Consider the following 25,601-nt stretch of genomic DNA (forward strand, 5'->3'; position numbering starts at 1 on the left):
AGGGGCCATCAGAAAAGGGTCAGCTGAGGATGTCATGGGTGGAGTGGGATCTGAAGAGTGAGCAGGAGGGGTCTCAGTGAAGCAGTGAGGGGCTAGGGACAGGAGGGACGTTCCAGGCAGAGGGAACAGCATGTGCAGGGTCCCTTCCTCTTCAGAGGGCCTTTCTAGGGCCATGGTTTCCCCTTCTTTCAACCTGAATCCTTACTCAGGTGTCTGAATGGGGCAAATCTGTGAGATTAGTGTACATAAAGCCCCTAGGACCAGACCTTTATAGCAGGCACATAGTAGGTGCTTAGTAAATGCAGTCAGCAGGGCAGAGCTTCAACCCTGATCTACACCTCCTCTGGAGTGTCCTCCTCTGGGTCAGCGCTCCAAATCCTAGAGGCCTTGATGGTCTCCCAGGAGACCAATAAGGCTGAGCTCTCAGCCCTTCTGCCTCTGGCCATGTGTGCAGGTTCCACAAGACCAAGCCAGTGCTCTTGTGCTACCACTGGCAGACCTTCCACACGGAGGATGTCCTGAGCATGGCCAGGTACCAGAACCAGTTCCTTGGGACTTCCTCCTACAATGGGGACATCCTCTTCTGGAACATCAGCATGTTCAGGCCCATCCTCCATTTCAACGCCTCTCAGAGTCCCTTGCCCTCACTGCCCAAGAGGGTAAGGTCAACAGAAACAAGCTGTCCTCTTCCTTCTTTCTCAGCTGTGGGCCAGAACCACGTAGGGCTGGTGGGTGGGTAGGGGACACCCTGGGAAGTGGAGGGAATTGTGGTGGCTTGTTCTGGAGGAGGTTGGGAGCTAGGGATGTAGGTGGTAGTTTTTATAATTATCCTCATTTGACAGATGAGGAAACTGAGGCACAGAGAGGTTAAGCATCTCGCCTAAGGTCACACAGCCAAGAAGTAATAGATCCAAATCTAGGCAGTCTGACTCCAGAGCCTGGTGGTGCTAGTCCTGTTCTCCCAAGATTACTGTCTCCTTGAAGGTGGCTCACTTCTGACCCATCGCTACTACAGCTTACTGCTCTGGTCTCACTGGGCTCTTGGTAGGACTTAGGAAGCCATACAGTCTCTGAATGACCATATCTTTGCAGATTAAAGCTGGAAGGGGCCTTCGGGGTCACCCTGTCCAGTAGTTTTCCAAACATGTTGTGGAGAGATGCTTGGAGGCTATTACAGCGGCTTCTCCAGAGCACTTCAGCTTTTTATCTATTTTACACTTTGGAGTTTCCCTTCAGATTAAAAAATACCTCAAAAATACTTGGAAAGCACTGTTCACTTTACAGATGGGGAGATGGAGTCCCTCATGGGCGCCATCTCCTGCCCGTGGATGCTCAGGGCATGAATGGTGGCTCGGGGACAGGCTTCTAAGCTCTGGTTCGATGCCGTTAAGGGTACAGGGTTTCTGGGAAACAAACCCCCGGGGCTCCTGGAGGGCCCTGTGGTGTTGGCATTGGGTGGGGAGGCCTCCCTCCCCTCCGGGATGTGCTCAGCAGCGCCTCAGGGCGGTTCCCTCCCCGGCACAGGTGCAGGACGCGGCTGACTGCGCCACGACTGAGAGCCACAGGCCCAGTAAGCCCTGCGCCGGGCAGCAGAAGTGGGCACACAAACTGCACACGCAGCCCCCGGGCCCCAGCTCCAGGGCCATGGCCAACGCCAACCTGCGGCGGAATCTGATGTCGGCACCCCCAGTGATGAGATGCCCGAGAGACAAGGAGCCGGCGGGGCCGGCGCCCCTGCAGGTGGCCGCCCCCAACCCCCCGCCACCCGAGGAGGTGCCTTGGCCAGGGGTCCCTCCCCAGTTAGGCCCACCGCTGCCTCGAGCCTGGGCCCTGTCCCTTCCCGGAGCGCGGCCAGTACAGACCCAGCGTCTGCAGGCTCGGGTGCAGGACCAGAGGGAACACCAGCCGGAGAACCTATGGCTGGGGCTTAAAGCCTTTCTCCATCCTCGGGCTCCTGTCGCCCAGGCAGAGATGAGCCACCTGGCCGCCTCGTCCAACAAGCCGTCTCACTCCCGAGAACAGGCTCCAGGGGCCTGAGGCCCAGATGCAGCAACCGCTTCCCTCCCACTCTGAGCCCTGGCCTCTGCCCCGGATTAATCTTTCCAGGCTTGACTGATGGTCCTGTTTTTGGGGGAGTAGGGAGGAAGAGCAGGGGAGCTACCCTCTCTACTCACACAGGGTGCTTTGGCCTCTGACCCTCAGCAGCGAAAACAGTGATCTCTCGTGAGGGGCTTGAGGGACCAGTCAGATTGTCTCAGCAACCAAAGTCTGATTCCCATTCCGGGGAGCCGGGCTTGAATGAGAAACCCCACCTTCCCCAGACACACGATGCTTGTGCGGCATAGGGCAGTCCACACCTAGACCCACACGACCTGCCAGACACAGTTCTGCTGTGAGATGCACATATGTCTGTCGCTCTGAGGCTCTCAAACCATCCTCGAAGTGTCAGGGTTGCACCACCGCATTCACATCTTCTAGAGCAAGGGGTATACACACCCCTTTATCCTCACCTCTAGCCAGACTCTCTCTTCCAGGACAAAGAAGGGGCCTTCCCCAAGGACAACTCCAGTCTCTGCCCTGAGAGCAGAAGCTGCCAGTAACTTAAAATGGAGACTCTCCAGCCTCAGAGTGTCTTTACGCCCAGGATCCTTTAGACACGCAGCTTTCACAGTACCTTTCACAGGAGGGTGTATCTACTGAGTGGGGCTGGGGTGGTTGCTCTTTCAGCATCTGCCTCTGTCTCTGTTCCCCAGAGACCTTCTCATGCTGACCTGGGAGGCCCATTTTGCTTTTCAGAAACCTCTCAGCGCCAGCAGCCTCAGTCGGTCAAGATCACCCCATGGCAGACCATCAGTTTTCAGAGAGGCTGAAAGGAGAAAAGGGGAATTCCACAAGAAGCTATTGCTGCAGTCCAATGCATCGGTGGAGAAGGTTGGCCATGCTCAGGCAGGGTCTGGGTTGTGAGCTAGGGGCTGGACAGTTGGGATGCGGCCGGGAAATGCAGCGCCTGGGAGCCTGGGGGCCCGGGGGCCCGGGGACCCGGGGGCCCAGGGGCCCAGCCTGGTTCTCTCCAGGGCCCGGAGAGGCATGCTGGAGATGATGGTAGCACTCAGGATCTTGGCTGCAGGGCCGCTGTTTGGGGGGAGGTCTCCAGTGTGGGGGGCTGTCTAGGGAGGTGAGCAGTGTGCCCTCCTGGTTGGGGGGCTGGACAGGGAGGTAGGAGAGGTGGCATTTCCAGAACCCACTGTTAAAAGGCCCTCCTGAGTTTTGCATGACACATGAGTGGGGATTGGGTCATCTCTGTTCTTCTCCCTTCCTCCTGTACCTTTCCCCTTTCTGACCCAGGACGCATCTCCCTGTGCTGTCACCCCGGGCGAGGTGGCCTCTAAGGTCCCTTCCAGCTTTAATCTGCAAAGATAGGGTAATTCAGAGACTCTATGGGTTTCCTAAGTCCCTACCATGAATCCAGTGAGAATACAATTCATAGTTGTAGGGTTCGGCAGGTCTGCCCCATGGCCCAGCCCCAGGGGACTGGGGACTCGAGAACAGGGGAGCGGTGTCCTGTGGGACTGGGTCCTATAAGGTGGAGCAGAGAGCTCCAGTGGCTGGACTTTCTCTCTTCCAGGTTCTGAATGTGCTTTCCTCTCTTTTAAAAAAATGCCTTTTAAAAAACCCCAAAACTTTTAAAAGTAGAAATGCTGATTGGTTAAAAAAAAAAAGAATAGAAATATGTGTAAAGCAAAAAATAAAGGTCCCTATTTCTCACCGTGTACTCCATCTCATCCCAACAGCAGTAGTCACAAACACTGCTAACAGACTGGTTTAGCTTTGTCTTTTTTTTTTTTTTAAGGGCAATGATGTAAAATTATAGCTATGTCCATTTGCCTTTTTTTTTTTAAACAACTTTTTTGTGAGTGCTACAAGCTACTGCTTATCTTTGGTTTTTATTATTATTATTATTGTTATTATTATTTGGCTGTGTTGGGTCTTCGTTGCTGTGCGGGCTTTCTCTAGTAGTGGGGAGCGGGGGCTACTCTTTGTTGTGGTGTGTGCTTCACATTGCGGTGGCTTCTCTTGTTGCGGAGCACGGGCTGTAGGCGTGCGGGCTTCAGTAGTTGTGGCACGTGGGCTCTAGAGCACAGGCTCAGTAGTTGTGGCACACGGGCTTCATTGCTCTGCGGCATGTGGGGATCTTCCTGGACCAAGGCTGGAACCCGTGTCCCCTGCATTGGCAGGCGGATTCTTAACCACTGTGCCACCCAGGAAGTCCTCCATTTGCTTTTTAAATTGAACTATATATTATGGATATGTTTTCACATTAGTAATTTAGATTCAGCTTATTCCTTTGTTAAGTTTAAAAATTCTTTTAAATGATTGCATAGTGCCCCATAGTTTGGATGTATCATAAACTATGAAGCCAGTCTTTCATTGATAGACAAGTAGGTTAGTCCCAGTTTTTAACTTTTATGAGCAGCACGGCATTGCACATCCTTGTACCTACATTTCTGTGCACCTGGGTGAGTGTATTGAAAAGATGGATTCCTGGAAGCAGCAGACCCCATCCCTTTCAATCTGTGAATCTGACCGAAGTGGCTGACTCAAAGCCTGACCTCCTGGGTTGGTGACCTAGTCCCATCAGGGCATAGACAGTTGTTAGCTGAGCATTTACACATGCCAGGTACTGGGGAGGTAGCAGTGAATAGAGGAGACAAAAACCCGTGCCCTCGTGGAGCTGATGTTCTAGTTGGGGTGAGACTGACAGTTAACCAGTGAGTGAAATAGATGGTGGGTCACAGGGCGAGCAAGTTCAGTGCTTGGGTGGATAAGAAAACTGGGCCGAGGGTAGTGAGAACAGCATGGGTGGTGGAGAGGGCGCTGCCGTTTTAACAGGGAGGTCAGGGAGTGCTTCATGGAGGAGGTGGCATTTGCTTAGAGCGTGAAGTCTGTGGTTATCTGGAAGGAGGGTTATCCAGGCAGAGGGAACAGCAGGCACAAAGGCCCTCACAGGAGACCTTATTTGGAATGTTCAAGAAAGAGCACTTCTCCCCCTCTCTCTCTTTTTTTTTTTTTTTCATCCTAGGTTTCAGTTTATTTCAAATATTTGAGTACAGTGACCAGTATACACTAAAAAATAGTCAGGTACACAAGGAAATAACACATCATGAGCAAAATGTGACAAGGACTTCAGATGTTGGTATTATCTGACACAGTATAAAGCAGCTGTGCTGACTAAAAGAAATGACAGATTCGACGGTATCTGAGAACAGCAGCTGAAAGCAGAAGGGGTCTGTACCCCACAATGGATGAGGACAAGGAGTCCACAGCCAAGACTGAAGGGGCCCTGGGAACCCTCAGAATTCAGCAGCCGTAGCTTCCTTCCAGAACTAGGTCACACTGGGGAGAAACATACAAGCCAGCAGTTCCCCTCCTAGGTATCTTTTAAAGATGGTAGTTTTTGAAGTTCTCTGTTATTGCTGGCGCTAAACCTGGAAGAATTTTGCCGTTTGTCTTTCTTCACTATGGGCTGAGGGACTGGCACATTTATTTTACTAGATACTGCAGACCGGGCAGCAACAAGACTGTTTTTCCTGCTGGGAATCTCAGATTCTGTTATATCTTATCCTTCTTTTGAACTTTTCCCACTTTTCCCTGCTTTTGGTCATTCTTTCTCCTCCTTGTTTTTATCTGGCCTGGCTGGTGTGGACCACCGCCGCCTGCCCCCAAAGCAGCAGCGCCCCCGCCTCACCCCCCCCCTCCGCCGCCGCCTCCTCAGCCCGGGGAGTAAGTCATTTGCCCGCTCAGTGTTCCCCTTTTCCAGGCTCCCAGAGGCTGCGGCAGCTGTGGCGGCGTCGGCGGAGGCAGCAGCAGCTCTCCCTCTCTCTTTAATCAGAAAGTGATATATGTCCTTCATGAAAACTAAAGCCTTATAGGAGAGTATAAAGGAAAAGAATGACTGACTACTTCCTCCATCTCCAGAGGTCTAGTAACTCTTAAGACCTGTTTTCCTGTTCCTATACAAGTGCACAAACATGTTGCAATGTATACATGTGCCTATAGATGTTTTTTTACCAAATGGTCTGTGTGTAATACGGATTTGTATCATGAATCTTGAGTGAATTTTTAATTGGAGAGTTGCATGCAAAGGACTGAAAGTCTGTTGGTGAGATTTCAGGCACCACGGCTGGCAGAGGGGTGTGTGTGCGTGTGTGTGCATGTGTGACTGGCAGTCACCGTCTCTGATGCTGGCCCACCTCTGATGCTGACCCTCACCTCTGGCTTCTAAGTGCTCTGCCTCCCACCCCCACTGCTCCTTAAGCAGAAAAGTCCTTTCCCTCTGGGGACCTGGGCAGCAGACAGAGTGAAACTTCTCAGGATGGTGCCCTGGAGAGGGTCCAGAGCTGGTGGGTCACCCTTGGTCCCAGCCTTTCCTTAGTGGGGTGAGGGTGGGCTAGGACAAGGATACCTGGGGTGGAGGGTCTTGCCTGTCAGGTCTTCCTTCCCACCATTTCTGCTTGGCCATCTCAGAAGACTGTGCAGTATGGCAGTCTCCTTCCTGGGAAGGAGGCAGGGATGTGGATCCAGGCGCAGCTGTGCCCCGACAGTCTGTAGATGAGCCCCAAGCTCTCCCTGGTAGTAAAGGACCGAAGAGGTGAAGAGTGGCGAATTGCTCTGAAAGGTATGAAGCCTAGCCTGGGTGTAGCCTCTGCTTCCTCTGAAGGGCCTGCTGGGAGACGTTTGGTCCCCTGTGGTTGAGAACCGTCTGAGACCCCTCGGCTGAGTGAGGCTGGAATGCCCACCTTCAGTCTGGCTGCTCGTTCCAAACTGGGCAGGGGACTACGTCAGAGGTTTCCGGGGCTGGGTGCAAAGTGCAGAAGGAATAGTGTTGGTTCTGCCTCCCAGCCACCCGGGTCCCGCTCTGTCCTGCGCTGTGCCCCTCTTCTCTGTGCCTGCTCCTGACACTGGCCACACAGCCCTGCCCATGTGCTCCCAGCCACAGTCCTTTCTGCTCAGTCACCTCCAGCCTGCCCTCTTTAGCTGTCCCAGGGCTGGTGGAGGAAGCTTTGGGAAGGAAAGCTCAGCTTTTCCCCAGTTCAGAAAAGGGAGATCTTCATGGCACATATTTTTGGTAAATTCTGTGTAGCTATGAGGAATCATGTTTTAGAAGTTGGTAAATTCTGTGTAGCTATGAGGAATCATGTTTTAGAAGAACACTTAAGGATCTGGAGAATGCTTATGACAAAATTTTTAAATTTTCCCTAAAAATGATAAATAATGACTACTATAAAAATTGTGTGCATCTTTGAGATGTATTTTTTATATGTCTATATGCTATATATACACAAGTATAGCTTTGGTTTTCAAATAAAACCGGGAGTGCTTGAGACTGTAGTTCAGCTGTTTGCCTTTTTTTTTGTTTGTTTTAAGCTAGCAATGTACAGTGGACAACTTTTCCTCTCGGTACATATAACTCTATCTACTTCATTGTTTTTTTTTTTTTTTTTTAAAGAAATTCACGTTCTTTTATTTATTTATTTATTTATTTATGACTGTGTTGAGTCTTCGTTTCCGTGCGAGGGCTTTCTCTAGTTGCGGCAAGTGGGGACCACTCTTCATCGCGATGCGCGGGCCTCTCACCATCGCGGCCTCTCTTGTTGCGGAGCACAGGCTCCAGACGCACAGGCTCAGTAATTGTGGCTCACGGGCCCAGTTGCTCCGTGGCATGTGGGATCTTCCCAGACCAGGGCTCGAACCCGTGTCCCCTGCATTGGCAGGCAGATTCTCAACCACTGCACCACCAGGGAAGCCCCTACTTCATTCTTTTTAATAGCTTCATATAGGGGGCGGATCTAGGTTTTTTAGAGCCTGGAACTTACACAATTTGGGAGGCACCTATAAGAAAAATAACATAAACTTTACGAATATAAAGTTAGATACAAAAGTGAAAATTTAGTTAGAATGAGAAAAGAAATGATAGCATATTTCAAAACTTACAAAGTTGACAGTTACAGTAGTCACTGCATGTTGCTAGTTCCTCCCATGACCTTGGAAGAGCTTTGAACTTGACCTTGATTTTACTTGGCCTTGAGTTTTGTGAACTTCAGTGGTAATTCTGCCCCTGGCTGCAGTGTATTTCCTTGAATTTGCCATAATTTATTTAATGAAAGCCCAACTGATACACATTGAAGTTGTTCCTAGTTTTTTGCTATTGTAAACAATGGTGCAGTTGAGACTCTTTATAGGTTTATCTCTGCAGGTTATGCTAGATTTCCTAGAAGGAGGATTGAGGGATCACCAATTGTGCACAGTTTATGTTTTGATTGATCAAGCCAGTTTTATCTCCAGGAAGACTGTGATGATCTACATTCCTTTAACAGTACGTGAGTCTGCCTTTGTCCTCACGCTAAGCCAATTCTAGACATCAGCCTTTTCTTCATTTCTGCCAGTCTGATAGGTGGAAAATAGCATTGTCTTTTGATATTTCTTTGATTATTGGTGATATTGAGCTTTTTGTATATTTGTTAGACATTTGCATTTCTTCAGTGGAATAAATATATATTCATATCATTTTCCTTTCTTTTTTTATTAATTTCTTGGAGATGTCTCTATGCTCTGGAAATGAATCCTTTGCACATATTTTCACCTCATCTGCCTTCATGGTATCACACTGAGGTTTTAATTTTTATCTAGCCATCTTTGTTATTTACCTTTGTGACAATAAAGGCATTGTTTATCCCAAGATCACAGAAATTTTTGTTATATTTTCTTCTAGACATTTATAATTTTATATATTTTAGTCAGCTTTTTGTCCTGTATAAGTAATTTTGAGTATGGTGTGATGTATAAATCTAATTTTTTTTTTCTAAATTGGTAGACAGTTGTTCAAATACCATTTATTGAATAGTTTATCTTTCTCCACTGGCTTGAAATTCTATCATCATTATATAAAAGGTTTTAGCTTATTAATCCTCTCATGAAAAATCTGCACAATCACTGCAGATACAGTTACTGAAGAATCTTTATTCCTTCTTTTTGCCAACACCAACAATGGCCTTTGCAGTCGCCCTGACTTTCTTCATTCTGTCCTCGCGTTCCTTTCGCTATTTTCTTGAGGTCTTTTTCTTCTCATACAGGCCATGTCTTGCAAGCCTGTGTTTGGGCTCATTCTTTGTGTAATCCAAGGAATCGTGATTCATGCCAAAGAAGTTGTCTTGCCACCACCAAAATGGGTTCTGAATCCAAATACAAAGATGACATCAGGTGTGGTCTTATACATTTTGGCTAGTTTTTCCCGAATTTCTGTCTTAGGTACTGTTGCCTTCTCATCAATGACCATTTGTTTTTGCTGAAGTAGTTGGTTGATCATGAACTTCCTGGTCCGGGTAGTTACTGTGTTGTTCATGATGGCGGCTGATCTGCAAGCAGCCAAGGAGCAAAAAAAATCTCTATCATCATTATATAGCGTAGTCTTCTGTAATCTATTTCTGGACCCTCTCTATTATTCCATTAGTATATTTGTCTATTCTTTTTTAATAGAATTTCACTTTATTATTTTTAAATGAAATTTTATTTTTAAAATTTATTTTATTGAAGTATAGTTGATTTACAATGTGTTAATTTCTACTGTACAGCAAAGTAATTCAGTTATACATATATATATACACATTCTTTTTCATATTCTTTTCCATTATTATGGTTTATCACAGGATATTGAATATAGTTCCCTTATTTGTCTATTCTTGCATGTATATTTCATAATTTTAAAAGATATGATAAAATTCTTTATAGACAATGTAATTAGAAAAAAGCTGGAAGGAAATGCATTAATATCTTTTTTTTAAAAATTTATTTATTATTTATTTTTGGCTGTGTTGGGTCTTCGTTTCTGTGGGAGGGCTTTCTCTAGTTGCGGCAAGCGGGGGCCACTCTTCATCGCGATGCGCGGGCCTCTCACTATCGCGGCCTCTCTTGTTGCGGAGCACAGGCTCCAGACGCGCAGGCTCAGTTGTTGTGGCTCACGGGCCTAGTTGCTCCTCGGCATGTGGGATCTTCCCAGACCAGGGCTCGAACCCGTGTCCCCTGCATTGGCAGGCAGATTCTCAACCACTGCGCCACCAGGGAAGCCCATGCATTAATATCTTAATGGTGGTTATTTCTGGGTATTGGGATTCTGTGGGTGATTTTGATTTCTTTTCATCTGTGCTGTCCACATTTTGTACAGTGTGCAAAGTACACTTATGTAAAATGGGAAAATACTTGCCCTTTGTCTTTGGTTTAGAGACTCCTGGTTTTGTGACCCTGGAACCTGGGTCAATGGGACACAGGCTGAGTATTTTGTTTTGGGTCTCTGTGACAATAAGGATAATCAAAAATTTTGTTGTTGTTGTTGGCAACATGGGGACACATAAGCTACCACACTGGAATTTTTGATTTAGCAGGAGTGGGGAAGCCTCCAATTTCTCGTGCCAGGTCTGACTCGCTCTACCCCTGACTCTGTGCTCTCTCTGCCTCACACATGGTGGGTACCAGGCAAGCAACTCTCTTCTCATGCTAACCATTCAGGGTGGGGGCCACAGGAGTGACGTGTAAGGTGAAAGTGAGGAGAGCAGAGATTTAGCAAAGAGCATGATCCAACCAAGACTTGAGGAAGAATTTGGTTAAAATGCTTTCTTGGTGATTGGCTGGCAAATACGGGATTTCACTGTAGATATATATGAAGGGGAATGAGTTTGTTCACCACATCGCTTTGAGTTGAGGTCAGGTCTTAGAAAATCTAGTTTGAGCCTTAGGACAAAATCAAACTTGTATGTCTTCATTCAATAACCATTCATTGATCAGTTATGATGTGTCAGGCAGCATTGTAGTTGCTGCTGAGGATAAAGTAGTGAACAACAACAAAAAGAACCACAAATCCCTGTCCTCAAGGAGCTCATAGTCTGGCCAAATGTTCCTGGTCGCCAGCTAGGTAGGAAAGGTGGTATCCCATCACCATTCTCAGCGGGCATCTAGGAAACTGGGGTACCAGGTGGGTGTGGCTCCTTGCCCAGGCCCCTCAGTACCTGTGACGGCGGCCAGGGTGAGCTCCAGCTCCCAGCACCGCTAAGCGGGATCACCTCTCTTGCACAGATAATCTTCTTGCAGAGCAGGCCTCGCCTGCCACACACGGCTGCCCTGCTGAGCAGCTGCATGGACGGCTACATCTATGCCTGGTCCATCCACGGGAGCGGAGGCCTGCTGGGGAAGTTCCCCGTGGACGCTGAAGACAAAGGGGATGTGGTGGTGGGTGCCATGGCCACTAATGAAAATGACTGGATTCTTGTCACAGGGGATTGTAAAGGACACATCAAGGTGAGGAAGCACTGGCGTTGAGATTGAGGGACTGGCATCAGCCAAGCTCTGGCCACCTCTTTGCCATATGTGGCCCTTGCCTAGTCCCTATGCCCTCTGGGTACTGGTTGCACTTGTAAAACAGTGGGCAGTGGGGTGGGGTTACCTAGAGGAGTCCTCTTCTGCTCTCGTGGGCCCAGTGAAATGAGGAAGGGCTTGGTCAGGAGGCCCCTCTAAGAAGCCTTCCCCGTGGGTCCTGTGCTCCATCATTCTTTTCCTGCAACTCCCTCACCCCCAGCCATGCATCTGATCTGTGATCAGCTGTCTCAGGAGCTGATTTTGTGCTTGGTGGTGACATGAGGTGAGAGTGTCCTGACCTTGGGTCACTCACACCCTCCCTACATGCTAGCTCAGGGTCTGGTCTAGAAGATCCTGTGGGCCCCTTCCGGCCCTGAGTGTCTGGGTATCTCAGAGGTGTGAGTAAGAACTATCCCCCTAAAGTGAAGAGACATGGTCTGGGAGGGACCCCCAGAGTGACCTGTAATCAAGGAGTGCTGGGCCACTAATCCACAATTTGTGCCTAGATCTGGGACATCAAGAATTACTGCAGACTTACTGACAAGCAGCCAACCTATCCTAGTAAAATAAACAAGTTTCCATTCTTAATTCCTAAACGGATTCAGATCAACCTCCCAAACTACAGTCCCTCGGAGGAGAAAAAGGTAGGAAGATTCCTGGACAGTTGCTCAGAATAGTGCCTCTGAGCCCCACCAGCGAGCAGGGACCATGGTTCCCGTACTGAGATTCTGAATCTTTTATGTTTTCTGTTCCAGATTGTCTGGTTGATATGGAAAAGTTTCTACTAACCAGAAGTCACCATTGACCCGTAAAACACAAGTATGCACACACCAAATACACCCACATACTCGCACATGTACACACACACACACACATATACAAACCTTCCATGGGCTTTGATCTTTGTAATGAAGGCCCTGGAGTCATGAATTCTTTTTAAAAATAATGAAAATATTTATGTATTTTCTTGAGTAGGTAATGCATTTACATAGTTAAAAATCACTTGATATTTCCCTGATGAGTAGTGAAGTTGAACATCTTTTCCTTAGTTATCAGGAAAATGCAAATTAAAGCCACAAGGTGATACCACTACACACCTACCAGAATGACTAAAACTGAAAGGACAGGCAATGCCAAATGTTGACAAGGATATAGGTCAACTGGTGATGAATGGTTATGATGGTGGTTGCAGAATCTGTGAAAATACTAAAAACCATTGAAGCCAGCACTTTAAATGGGTAAATTGCATGTGAAATGTATTTCAATAAAACTGTGTTTAAAAGCTATAGAAATGATAGAGCAAATACTCTTTTTCACAAGTCTTTGTTTGTAGTTGTTTATCTACACATCTGGTAATTTATACCAAGGAAGTAGTATGTAAAAGAACATAAAGCTAAGGCCTTTAACGTGTACTGCCAAACTGCATTCCAGAAAGTTTATACAGGTTTGCACTTTATTAGCCTGTTTTGCTTTATCCTTGACAACATAAGGTTTTTATTTCTAGCAGTAGTTATCTGAGTAAGTGTCCCCTGGGTCTATCAGAGTGCCTTGCTTAGAGAAGACATTCAATAAAAAAATGTTTAAAGTGAAAAAAAAACTTTCAGTTGATTTTTAGATACAGTTTCTTTTGATTTTAATTAAAATGTTTGCTTGTTAGTGATGTTGACATCTGTCCTCATTTTATTGGCCATATATAATTTTGTGAATTGCCTCTTCATGCCCTTGGCCCATTTTTCTATTGTGGTAACCATCTTTTATAAATGATAAAATAATCATTTATAAAATCATGATATAATCTTTTTAAAATATATTGAAAGATATTAACTCATTGCCTGTCATATGTATTACAAATATTTCCCCCCAATTTGTCATTTGCCTTTTAATTTCATTTATGATGACTTTTAAATTATAACATATTTTTGTTGTCAAGTTAATTTTTCTTCCCATTGTGCTATTTCCTGTCGCTCATCACTTTCTTATTCAGTGATAAGTAGTCACTCATACTTTCTTTTCGATGTTTTATTTTCATTTTATTTTATGTTTCATTAAAAAGGATTCTTCTAGTGTTTATTTAGTTGTAAGATATAAGGTAATGATTTAAGTTTCACTACTTAGTTTATCAGGAATTCCAGCACTGTTGAGTCCTGTTCTCTGTTACCACCATTTTTCCTACCTTTCTTATCATTTGCCAACGTTTTAAATATATATTTGGGTTGATTTCTGAGCTATCGTCTTCCATTGTTCTGCTTAGTTTTTATTATTGTGACTTAACATACTTGAACATGGTAAAACACATCCTCCTTCATTAATCTTGTTTTATTTGAGAATGGTCTTGTGTATTTGCACTCATTTTCCAGTTAAGTAGAGTTTTATTCTCTCATAGTGCAATGTGATATATCACCCCCTTACTCACCCTATTCTACGCCTGGTGCCCAACTAAACAACTTGAGAAAAAGACCTGTGTTCTTGTCACTTTCTAGCTGTGTGGCTTTGGGCCGGTTACTGAATATCTCTGACTCCCACTTCTCTCCTCTGTGCAGGACTCATATACATCCTGTAAGGTTATTGTGATGCTCAAATGGAATAATCTGTATACGGGCGGCTGGTAAACAATACAGCAATATGCAGTGCTTTTGATGATCTTACCAAAGGGACCAGTGAGAGCCAGAGAAGTGCTGGGACTTACCTAAGGTCACCAGAAACTTCATGTGGGAATGTGTCTAGGACTAGAACCCTGGCCCATGTCCCAACTCCTTCCAGAGGGCTCTGCTGCCTCCAGTCCTGGGTGCCCTCTGATGAGCCTGTGTCTTGGTATAATTAATTCTCCTGCACTGTCCCCTGTAGGTTGAGGCTGGCCAGACCATTTCCCTGGTTCCACCCAAGCTTCTGATTACCTGGAAGGCCCATTTGGATAGTGTGGCAGACATCCTGTATGTGGACAGCCTCCAGCTGGTTATCAGTGCTGGCCAGGACCGGGATGTCAAGGCTTGGAAACTCTCTGGTGACGCCATTGGTATGGTCCTGCTGAAGCTCAGCCATGCCCCATGGCCCTTCCTGGCCCTGGCCCTGTTAGAACATAAGAGGAGCATAACCTCATATCCTGGGGGTGGGGGTTTCAGGCAACAGCAGCTGTCTTTGCTCAGATAGTATTACAAGATGTGAGTCTTTCCAGTTGTCCATTCAGCAGTCTGTCCATCCATCCATCCATCAACTGTCCATCCACTCATTCACTCATTCACCCAACGCTATTTGCCTTTGTATATCAAATCATATATCTGATAAGGTACATTCTTTTCTCTTTTTAAAAATAAACTTAATTCTTGAGGTATAACATACATAACGAAAAACACACAAACCAAAAGGGTTTTCAGCTTGGTGAATTTTCAGAAAGTAAACATATACCCATATGACCACCATTGTATTAAGAAAGAGAACATTACCAGCACTCAGGGCTCCCCTCATCTCCTAACCCAACCATCTCTACCTACTCCTCTCCAAAAGGAACCACTGTTCTGATTTCTAAGTCCAAAGATTAGGTTTGTCTGGATTTGAGCTTTGTGTAAATGGAATCATCTGATAGCTTCTCCTTTGTGTCTGGGTTCTTTCTCTCAAACACCATTACGTTTGTGCCATTCAGCCATTTGTTGACTGTAATAGTTCATTTATTCATTGCTGAGTGATATTCTGTTGTTGATACACCATGCTTTATCTATCTGTGCTACTGTTGCTGGGCATTGGGGCTATTTCAGGTTATTAAAAATAAACACTGCTATGAACACACTTATAAGATTTTTTTGGTGAACAACTGTATGAATTTCTGTTGGATAAATATCTAAGAATGGAATTGCTGAACCACAGAGTAGACACATTCAGTCTCAGAATATACTGCTAAACTATCTTTCAAAGTGCTTACCACTTTGTACTCTTTCACCTGTCCCATAACTTTGCCAACACTTGATATTGTCAGTGCTTTAAATTTTAGCCATATTGATGAACATATAGTAACATTTCATTCTGTTTTTAATTTGCGTTTCCCTGATGAGTAGTGAGGTTGAGCATTTATTTATGTATTTATTGATCACTTGGCTGTATTGTTTTGTTAAGTGTTTGTTCACATATTTTGCCCATTTTCCTATTGAGTTATTTTGTTCTTTTGGATTTATAGGAGTTATTATATTTTCTGGTTATGAGTCCTTTGACAATTATATATTTTATAGGTGCCTCCAACCAGTTTAAGCCTGCTTTTTATTCTCAGTAATGTCTTTTGATGAACAGAAGTTGTTAATTTTAATGTTATCCATGTTCTCAATCTCATCCTTTATGGCTTGTGCCTTTTATATCCCTCCCCCCCGCCATTTTTTTTTTTTTTTAAGGTGGTTAAAAAACAAATTACATGAAATCTACTGATTCAGCAAGTCCAATTCCGGGTATGTGTTCAAAGGAAATGAAATCACTATCCCAAAGAGATATCTGCACCCCCATGTTCATTTCAGCCTTATTTACAATAGCCAAGATGTGGAAACAAAGCTACATGCCCAACGATGGATGAATGGATAAAGAAAATGTGACATACATTATTTGTGACTCATATATATATCATATATAACATATATGTATTGTGTATATATTATATATGTATAGTATTGTATATGTATGTGTGTGTATATACACACAAAAATACACAATGCAATATTATTCATTCATAAGAAAGAAGGAAATCTTGCCATGTGTGACAACAGGTGGGTAATATGCTAAGTGGAATAAGTCAGAGAAAGAAAAATACTGTATGATCTCACTTCTGTGTGGAATCTAAAGAAACCAAACTCATAGAAACAGAGTAGATTGGTGGTTGTCAAGGACAAGAGGTGGCATGGGGTAAAGGGATAAAGGTTGTCAGAACACACTTCCCGTTATAAGATGAATAAGTTCTGGAGATCTAATGTACAGTATGGTGACTACAATTAAGAATACTATATCATGTACTTGAAAGTTACTAAGAGATTAGATTTTAAAAGTTCTCATCCCCCAAAACAAAAAAATGGTAACTGTGAGGCGATGGATGTATTAACTAACCTTATTAAGGTAATCATTTTGTAATAAGTCAAATCATCATGTTGTACACCTTAAACCTAACACAATGTTATATGTCAATTATATCTCTAATTCTGGGAAAAAAAACATGAAATCTACCCTCTTAACAAAATTTTAAGTGTACAGTACAGTATTGTTAACTGTATGCACTTCGTTGTACAGCAGCTCTCTAGAACTTAATCATCTTGCATGACGGAAACTCTGTACACATTGGACAACTCCCCATATCCCCCTCCCCTCAGACCCTGACAACTACCATTCTACTTTCTGCTTCAATGAGTTCGACTGCTTTAGATACCTCCCATAAGTGGAATTATGCAGTATTTGTTCTTCTGTGACTGGCTTATTTCACTTAGCATAATGTCCTCAAGGTTTATCCATCCTGTAGCATAATACAGGATTTCCTTCTTCTTGAAGGCTGAATAATATTCCATTGTATGTATATATCACAGTTTTTGTTTATCCATTTGTGAATTTATGAACATTTAAGTTTTTTTTAACTCTTAGATACTCTGAATAACACTGCAATGAGATACCTCTTTGAGATCTTGCTTTCAATTCTTTGGGATAAATAACTCAGAAGTGAGACTGCTAAATCATATGGTAGTTCTATTTTTAGTTTTTTAAGGAACCTCCATACTATCTTCCATAGTGGCTACACCATTTTACATTTCCACTAACAGTGGAAGGGTTCCAATTTCTCCACATTCTCACTAACACTTTTTATTTTCTGTTCATGTTTTTGGTTTTTGACAGTAGCTATCTCTATTCCTAGTCTGCTGAGAAGTTTTTTCGGTAATCATGAATAGGTGTTGGATTCTGTCAAATGATCTTCCTGCTTCTATTGTGATGATCGTATGGTTTTTCTCCTTTATTCTGTTAATGTGGTGAATTACACTCTTTGAATTTTGAATGTTAACGCAATCTTGCATTCCTGGGGTAAACCTCAGTCAAGGTGTATTAATCTGTTTAATACATTGTTGAATTCTTTTTGTTTGTTTTTGACTGTGCCATGCAGCTTGCAGGATCTTAGTTCCCTGACCAGGGATTGAACCCGCACCCCCTGCAGTGGAAGCTCGGAGTCTTAACCACTGGACTTCCAGGGAAGTCCCATGTTGAATTCTGTTTGGTAAAATTTTGTTGCTTCTATGTTCATGAGGAATATTGATCTGCAGTTTTCTTTTCTTGTAATGTCTTTGTCTTGTTTTAGTATCAGTGTAATGCTAGTCTCATAGAATGATTTGGGAAGTACTCCTTCTTCAATTTCTGGGAGAATTTGTATAGAATGGGCATTATGTTCCTTAAATATTTGATAGAATTCACTATTAAACTCACTGGGTCTAGAATTATCTTTATGGAAAGGATTTTGATTATGAATTAAATTTCTTTAGTAGATATAGGGCTAATTAGTTTTTCTATTTATTTTTGTGTCAGTTTTGATAAAGTCATTTTTTTCAAGGAATTTGTTCATCTAAGTTTCAAATATGCTGTCATTAAGTTCTTCACAATAATGCCTTATCATCTTTATAATGTCTACAGGATCTCTATTAATGTCCCCTTTTTCATTCCTGATACTGACAATGTGTTTTCTTTTTCTCTCTCTTTTATCAGTTTTGCTAGAGGTTTATAAATTTATTAATATTTTCAAAGAATCAACTTTGTTGATTTTCTCTATTGTTCATTTTCTATTTTATCATACTAAGTGAAGTAAGTCAGAGAAAGACAAATATCATATGATATCACTTACATGTGGAATCTAAAAAAGTGACACAAATGAACTTATTTACAAAACAGAAATAGACTCACAAACATAGAAAACAGATTTATGATTATCAAAGGGGAAAGGGGGTGGGGAGGGATAAATAAGGATTTGGGGATTAACAGATACACATTACTATATATAAAATAAACAGCCAGGACCTACTGTATAGCACAGGGAACTATACTGAATATCTTGTAATAACCTATAATGGAAAAGAATCTGAAAAAGAATGTATATAAATATTCTTTTATATATATATTCATATATATGTATATATATATATAAAACTGAATAACTGAATCAATTTGCTGTACACCTGAAACTAACACAACATTGTAAATGAACAATATTTCATTGGTGAAATATCTATATTTAGGTCTTCCGCCCATTTTTTAGCTGGATTGTTTGTTTTTTTGATATTGAGCTCCATGAGCTGTTTGTATATTTTGGAGATTAATCCTTTGTCTGTTGTTTCATTTGCAAATATTTTCTCCCATTCTGAGGGTTGTCTTTTTGTCTTGTTTATGTTTCACTTTGCTGTGCAAAAGCTTTTAAGTTTAATTAAGTCCCATTTGTTTATTTTTGTTCTTATTTCCGTTACTCTAGGAGGTGGGTCAAAAAAGATCTTGCTGTGGTTTATGTCAAATGGGAAGTAGCAGCATAGCACAGGGAGATCGGCTCGGTGCTTTGCGATGACCTAGAGGGGTGGGATAGGGAGGATGGGAGGGAGGCTCAAGAGGGAGGGGATATGGGGACATGCATATGCATATGGCTGATTCGTTTTGTTGTGCAACAGAAACTAACACAGTATTGTGAAGCAATTATACTCCAATAAAGATCTATTAAAGGGACTTCCCTGGTGGTGCAGTGGTTAAGAATCCGCCTGCCAGTGCAGGGGATACGGGTTCCAGCCCTGGTCCCGGAAGATCCCACATGCTGCGGAGCAGCTAAGCCCTTGTGCCACAACTACTGAGCCTGTGCCCTAGAGCCCGCGAGCCACAATAACTGAGCCCGTGTGCCACAACTACTGAAGTCTGTGTGCCTAGAGCCCAAGCTCTGCAACAAGAGAAACCACCGCAATGAGAAGCCTGTGCACTGCAACGAAGAGCAGCCCTGGCTCGCTGCAACTAGAGAAAGCCCGCGCACAGCATCGAAGACCCAGCGCAGCCTAAATAAATAAATATATTTATTTATTTTAAAAAAATCTATTAAAAAAATCAGTATTTCAAAAAAAAAAATTCCATTGTCTCTGACTTCTATATTTCCTCTTGAAGGGTCAGTTGTAAGTTGATACTTATTGGGGGGCTTTTTAAAAAAATTGAAATATGATTGATGTACAATATTATGTTAGTTTCAGGTATACTACATAGTAATTTGACATTTGCATACTTTATGAAATGATCACCATGATAAGTCTAGTTTCCATCTGTCTCCATACAAAGTTATTACACTATTCCTTATGCTATATATTACATCCCTATGGCTTATTTATGACTGGGAGTTTGTTCCTCTTAATCCCCTTCACCTATTTCACCCCCCAGTCTTCTTCCCCTCTGGCAACCACTTGTTTGTCCTCTGTATCTATGAGTCTGTTTTTGTTTTGTTTCATTTGTTTTATTTTTTTAGATTATGTAAGTGAGATCATACAGCATTTGCCTTTCTCTGTCTGACTTATTTCACTTAGCACAGTACTTTCTAGAGCCACCCATGTTGTCACAAATGGCAAGATTTCTTCTTTTTTATGGCTGAGTCATATTCCGTTGTATATATATCTCATTTTTATTTATTCATCTACTGATGGACACTAAATTGCTTTCATATCTTGGGTGTTATATATAATGCTGCAGTGAACATTGATGTGCATATATATTTTCAAATTAGTGTTCTTGTTTTCTTCAGGTAAATACTCAGAAGTGAGATTGCTGAATCATATGGCAGTTCTGTTATTAATTTTTTGAGGGGCCTCCATGCTATTTTCCATAGTGGCTACACCAATTTACATTCCCACCAACACAAGTGTTCTCTTTTCATGGCATCCTCACCAACATTTTTTAGTGATCTTTTTTGATGATAACCATTCTGACAGAGGTGAAGTGATAGCTTATTGTGGTTTTGATTTGCATTTCCCTGATGATTAGTGATACTGAGCATCTTACTTACTGTAAGACTTACTGTATGACTTTGTAACACATCTGTTTTGTTTTTCTTAATTAAAAAGATTTCTGCATCAGGAGAATGGCCTACAACTCAACTATACCCTGCCCAGAAACAGGACTCATGTTTCTCTATTCTCACTGCCTACTTTCTACTCCAGCCCTGTTCCTCCCCAGACCCACTCCTAACCTCACATCTGATAGATGCCCAATAATGTTTTTTTTTAATTTTTTAATTTAATTTTATTCTTTTATACAGCAGCTTCTTATTAGTTATCCGTTTTATACATATTAGTGTATACATGTCAATCCCAATCTCCCAATTCATCACACCACCTCCCCACCCCCCCGCCGCTTTCCCCCCTTGGTGTCCATACATTTGTTCTCTACATCTGTGTCTCTCTGCCCTGCAAACCAAGTTCATCTGTACCATTTTTCTAGGTTCCACATATATGCGTTAATATATGATATTTTTCTCTTTCTGACTTACTTCACTCTGTATGACAGTCTCTAGATCCATCCACATCTCTACAAATGACCCAATTTCGTTCCTTTTTATGGCTGAGTAATATTCCATTGCATATATGTACCACATCTTCTTTATCCATTCGTCTGTCGATGGGCATTTAGGTTGCTTCCATGACCTGGCTATTGTAAACAGTGCTGCAATGAACATTAGGGTGCATGTGTCTTTTTGAATTATGGTTTTCTCTGGGTATATGCCCAGTAGTGGGATTGCTAGGTCATATGGTAGTTCTCTTTTTAGTTTTTTAAGGAACCTCCATACTGTTCTGCATAGTGGCTGTATCAATTTACATTCCCACCAACAGTGCAAGAGGGTTCCCTTTTCTCCACACCCTGTCCAGCATTTATTTTTTGTGGATTTTTTGATGACTGCCATTCCAACTGGTGTGAGGTGATACCTCATTGTAGTTTTGATTTGCATTTCTCTAATAGTGATGTTGAGCAGCTTTTCATGTGCTTCTTGGCCATCTGTATGTCTTCTTTGGAGAAATGTCTATTGAGGTCTTCTGCCCATTTTTGGATTGGGTTGTTTGTTTTTTTAATATTGAGCTGCATGAGCTATTTATATATTTTGGAGATTAATCCTTTGTCCATTGATTCGTTTGCAAATATTTTCTCCCATTAGACGCCTGATAATCTTGTGCTATTACCATTTTACATGCAAGCCGCTTAAAGCCCGACTGCGGACCATTCAGTCATTGCCATAGCGCTCTCTCCATCTAGCCTACATGTGGGGCAGGATGCTTTAGGCCTGAGCTCCAAGTATATCCTAGGGTTAGTGTCTGATTCCTCCAGATGTTTGCCGAGTAGCTAGCATAATGCCTGGCATACTGTGGGCATAATAAGGTGTAGGCCAGGGGTAAGGGATTGCTGGCTGACTTGAGGGTGGGTGGTGAGGGGCAGAGTGTTCAGAGGAGGTGGGAGTAGGCCAGTCCTTGTTACTGAACTGGGTCTGGTTAAATCACAGGGACATTTGGCCTGAGTGTTTGGAAAAAGCTGCAGGATGCCCCCATGATTAGTGATCGCAAACTAAGAAAAAGCTTAAAGGAGGAGGATGACTTCATAGACGCTGATGAGAAGACCTTCCATCTAGAGCTTCAGTGAGTTATCGCAGTGTTCACTGGTCAACTGGTCAACTCTGGCCTGAGGAGGGGGATGCTGGGAGCCTCCTCAGATCGCAGGTGGCCTCCCCTGGCTTGGGTAGTGCTGGACATATTTGGGTAGGGCCCTCAGAAGGCCACAGGCTTGGGGATTGCAGGCAACTTGACTACACAGGTGGCAGCTATGGCCTAGGAGCCTGAGACTCTTTTCTAGCCCAGATCAGCTACAAGATTGAGCAGTAAAAACCAGAAAATATAAAAACCCAAGTCCTTAGATGGGACCCTGCCCCAGAGCCAGGTTCAGATTTGCCAGGGCTGGCTTCCCTGCAGAGGCCACTTCCATGTGGCTGGAGGCCCCTGGTGGGAGAGTGCCCAGGGCTCTGGTCCTAAAGAGACACGTGCGTTATTTCTCTGATTCGGGGGAAGCAGGTTGCTTGCTACTTGTTCTTTCCTCTATAGGGTCCTCCTCCACCTGGGCTCTACCCCTATTCTTGACCAAGTCTCAGATAAATTTGGGTCATTCAAAAAGTACTTATTCATGGACATATGTACACTACCAAATGTAAAATAGATAGCTAGTGGGAAGCAGCCGCATAGCACAGGGAGATCAGCTCGGTGCTTTGTGACCACCTAGAGGGGTGGGATGGGGAGGGTGGGAGGGAGGGAGATGCAAGAGGGAAGAGAAATGGGAACATATTGTATATGTATAACAGATTCACTTTGTTATAAAGCAGATGCTAACACACTATTGTAAGGCAATTATACTTCAATAAAGATGTTTGAAAAAAAAAAAAAAAAGTACTTATTGAGGACCTGTGACTGCCAGGTTGTGCTAGGTTCTGGACATCCAGAACAATCCAGACACAGGTCCTGCCTCACAGTCTACTTGGGGAGATGAACATGCAAACCCATGGCCACAGTTCTATGTGATAAATGATAGGACTACTAAGAGCAGGCATGGCTCAGAGGGTAATCACCTGACTGGGTGGAGCAAGTAAGGAAGGCTTCATAGGAGAAGAGATTTTGGAATTGGGTTTTGACATGTAAGTAAGAGTTTGCGAGGAACTCATAGAGTCCTTATGGCTCCTATGCTCCTATCAAGGCATACATCTTTACAGTCCTGTCGGGAGATATCAAACAAGGCAGAGGCAGGGTTTCCATGGGAGGGAGAGTATGTTTAAGTATTCTACAAGGGGAGGCCCAGGAAAGGTCAGGATGGGGTGTCAGGCCTCCATAGAAGAGGGCATAGGGTGTTGGGAAGGGTTGCAGGGCTTGTTGGGGGCCAGGATAAGCAGGGCGTTGCTAGTGTTAATTGAACACTTGCTCAGTGATGGGCCCTGGGCTGTATGGCCTCAGGGGAGGGATGAGAAGGTTGGAGAGGATCAGGCCCAGAAGGGAGAAACCCTCTTGCTGTTTCTGGGAGGGCTGTCTGTGGCGCAGAGGGCATCTCATGAAGGAAAGCCCCTCACATCAGGGAGGAGCGGGATCTTGCTGAGGCGCTGGTGTACCAGCGGCGGGAGCAGGTGGCCCTCATGGCTCTCCTGTATGGCAAGGCGGACACAGAGCCTGAGGCCTGGGCCAGGCTGCAGAAGATAACCCTGACATCCCCATGGGCCGGAGAGCGTTCCCCGGAAGACATTGAGGATAGCTGGTACAAGTGGGAGTCCAAGGACAAGCAGGTGAGGCTGGGTGGGGGCACGGAGACGGGTAGGGGAGCCCTCAACCCTCAGTCCTGAGCCTTCGCCCTTGCCCGGGACTCCTGCAGGTGAGCAGTGTCCTGGGAGCAGCATACAAGCCCAAGGAGCGGTTGCAGAGCCCCAGACTTCTGTTCACTGACGTGCAGTATGGCTGGATGAAGCACCAGGTAAGGCAGGGTGGGGCTAGCTCCCTGAGACGCTGGGGCTCGAGGCTGGGGGGGTCCCATCTCCATTGGCAGCCACCCTTGTGCCCACATGCCCCTCCAGCGGGGTTGAGGGGCACATCTGTCCTTTAACAGGGTTCTGGGCCACGGACAGTTCTGGGGTGAAACTGGTCTGGCTGGCTTGGTTGCCAAGGCCCTGTTTGAGGCCGTGGACACAGGTTTTGTCCTTGAGGACAAACCTCATTGGGCCTATGGGAGGAGGTTGTCCATGGGCCTGGCACCTGTTGATTGCCTTCAAAGCATTTCCCAGAGTCTGTTTGTTTGTTTGTTTGTTAGCATGTTCACTGCTCGTGTCTCCGTACTTTGGGCCACTCCCGAACAGACACAGGGCCTCCTGGTGCCAGGCACACAGTCAACAAGAGAAAGAGGGAGTGGAAGGGGGCCTGTCCTTGGGGAGACAAAGGAGCCAGGAGCTTTGGAAATACCTGCTTTGAGTCCCATCCTGCCTCTTGCTTGGGCGGATTCCAGCCTCTCTCAGCCTCTTCCTCCACCTTAGGGGCATTAGGGGAGCTCCCACGCTCTGTGGTGGGGACTCAGAATAAGTGAGATAACCCCCGTGTCCCAGCTGGGGAGGGGTCAGTGCAAAGAAGGAACGCTCGTTATCCCTGCCCTTTCCCGGAGGTGGGTCTCAAAGCGCAGCATGGCGAGTGCTGATGGGAGAGGTGGGGGCATGTCTGGAGAGCTCCTTGCATCTGAGCCTTACTCGGGGTGCAGCTCGAGGCCTCATTCTAAGATGGGGACAAGCCAGTGCTGACCTCACAGGACTGTTAGCAGCACCAAGAGGCGGGCCGGTGCTGGGCCTGGCGCACAGCGGGCTCGCGGCTCGGCAGGGTGTGGTCATCAGTGGCAGGCCTGGTGCTTTCTCACGGGAAACTCCCTGGACCCACCCTCCCTGTTAGTCCGCTCTTGGTCCTGGGTGTCCTCCGCACTCCCTGGCTCCGTCTCCCACAGATCTCGCCTCAGATCTACCAAAGCCTGCACTTCGTTGAGCTGGCGCCCACCCAACAGCCTGACTTCACGAGGCACAGGGTCCTGGACCAGCAGAGGCGGCTCACTCTCCTGGTGACCCACCGCATCCACGAGGACCTGGGTCCCAACAGGGAGACCATGCCCGAGCACAGGGCCAGCACGCCCACCGCCATGGTCTCCTCTCCCTCCTCGCTCTCTCTGTCAGCCTCAGGCTCCGGGTTCCTGGCGTCAGGCTCGCCCGCCTCCCCTCGGCCCCAGCCCCCCCGATCCTTGCTGCAGCCCCGGTCTGCCCTGGTGCCCAGTCCTCCCCCGCGGTCCTGTCCCAGGTATCCGGGGACATCCTGCGGAGGCCGGCACCCCCCATGCCCGGTGCCTCTCCCCTCAGGCTGCTCTCCAGGCCTCTGAAGGCCTGCCTTCCGCCCTCTGTGCAGGAGGGTTCCCACGTCAGGCTCTGAGGTGGCCCACTCTTCTCTCCCGTCCTCCGGCAGGACCACCAGGCCCATGGGGTCCTGTCTGTCCCTGGCTTACCCCTGCCAGGCCCAGAGGTGTCCCCACTGGGCCATCTGGGGAAGCTGACCTTTTTTGCCAGAGCCCTGGCGAAGAAAATAAATGTTCTCAGATGTTGGAGTCCCACCGGCTCTGGGATCAGGCTGTGTGTCCCTCGCCCCCTTAGGCAC

At 45.3% G+C, this 25,601-nt stretch overlaps 1 protein-coding gene and 1 pseudogene across 1 annotated transcript in view; one reads left to right on the top strand and one right to left on the bottom strand.

Annotated features, from left to right (window-relative positions):
* The window catches only part of EFCAB8 (EF-hand calcium binding domain 8), a 57,346-nt gene extending 31,967 nt beyond the window's left edge, over positions 1-25,379 (top strand). Inside the window, 11 exon segments of the mRNA XM_057529712.1 lie at positions 455-659; positions 1,525-1,740; positions 2,797-2,931; positions 11,125-11,346; positions 11,910-12,047; positions 14,248-14,416; positions 21,902-22,034; positions 23,509-23,713; positions 23,800-23,898; positions 24,907-25,213; positions 25,216-25,379. Coding sequence (XP_057385695.1) covers positions 455-659; positions 1,525-1,740; positions 2,797-2,931; positions 11,125-11,346; positions 11,910-12,047; positions 14,248-14,416; positions 21,902-22,034; positions 23,509-23,713; positions 23,800-23,898; positions 24,907-25,213; positions 25,216-25,379 — 1,993 coding nt within the window.
* Positions 9,018-9,400, bottom strand: LOC103011210 (40S ribosomal protein S24-like; annotated as a pseudogene).
* Positions 25,380-25,601: the final 222 nt, after the last annotated feature.

This window comes from Balaenoptera acutorostrata, chromosome 15, assembly GCF_949987535.1.
Source record: "Balaenoptera acutorostrata chromosome 15, mBalAcu1.1, whole genome shotgun sequence".
Lineage (NCBI taxonomy): Eukaryota > Metazoa > Chordata > Mammalia > Artiodactyla > Balaenopteridae > Balaenoptera > Balaenoptera acutorostrata.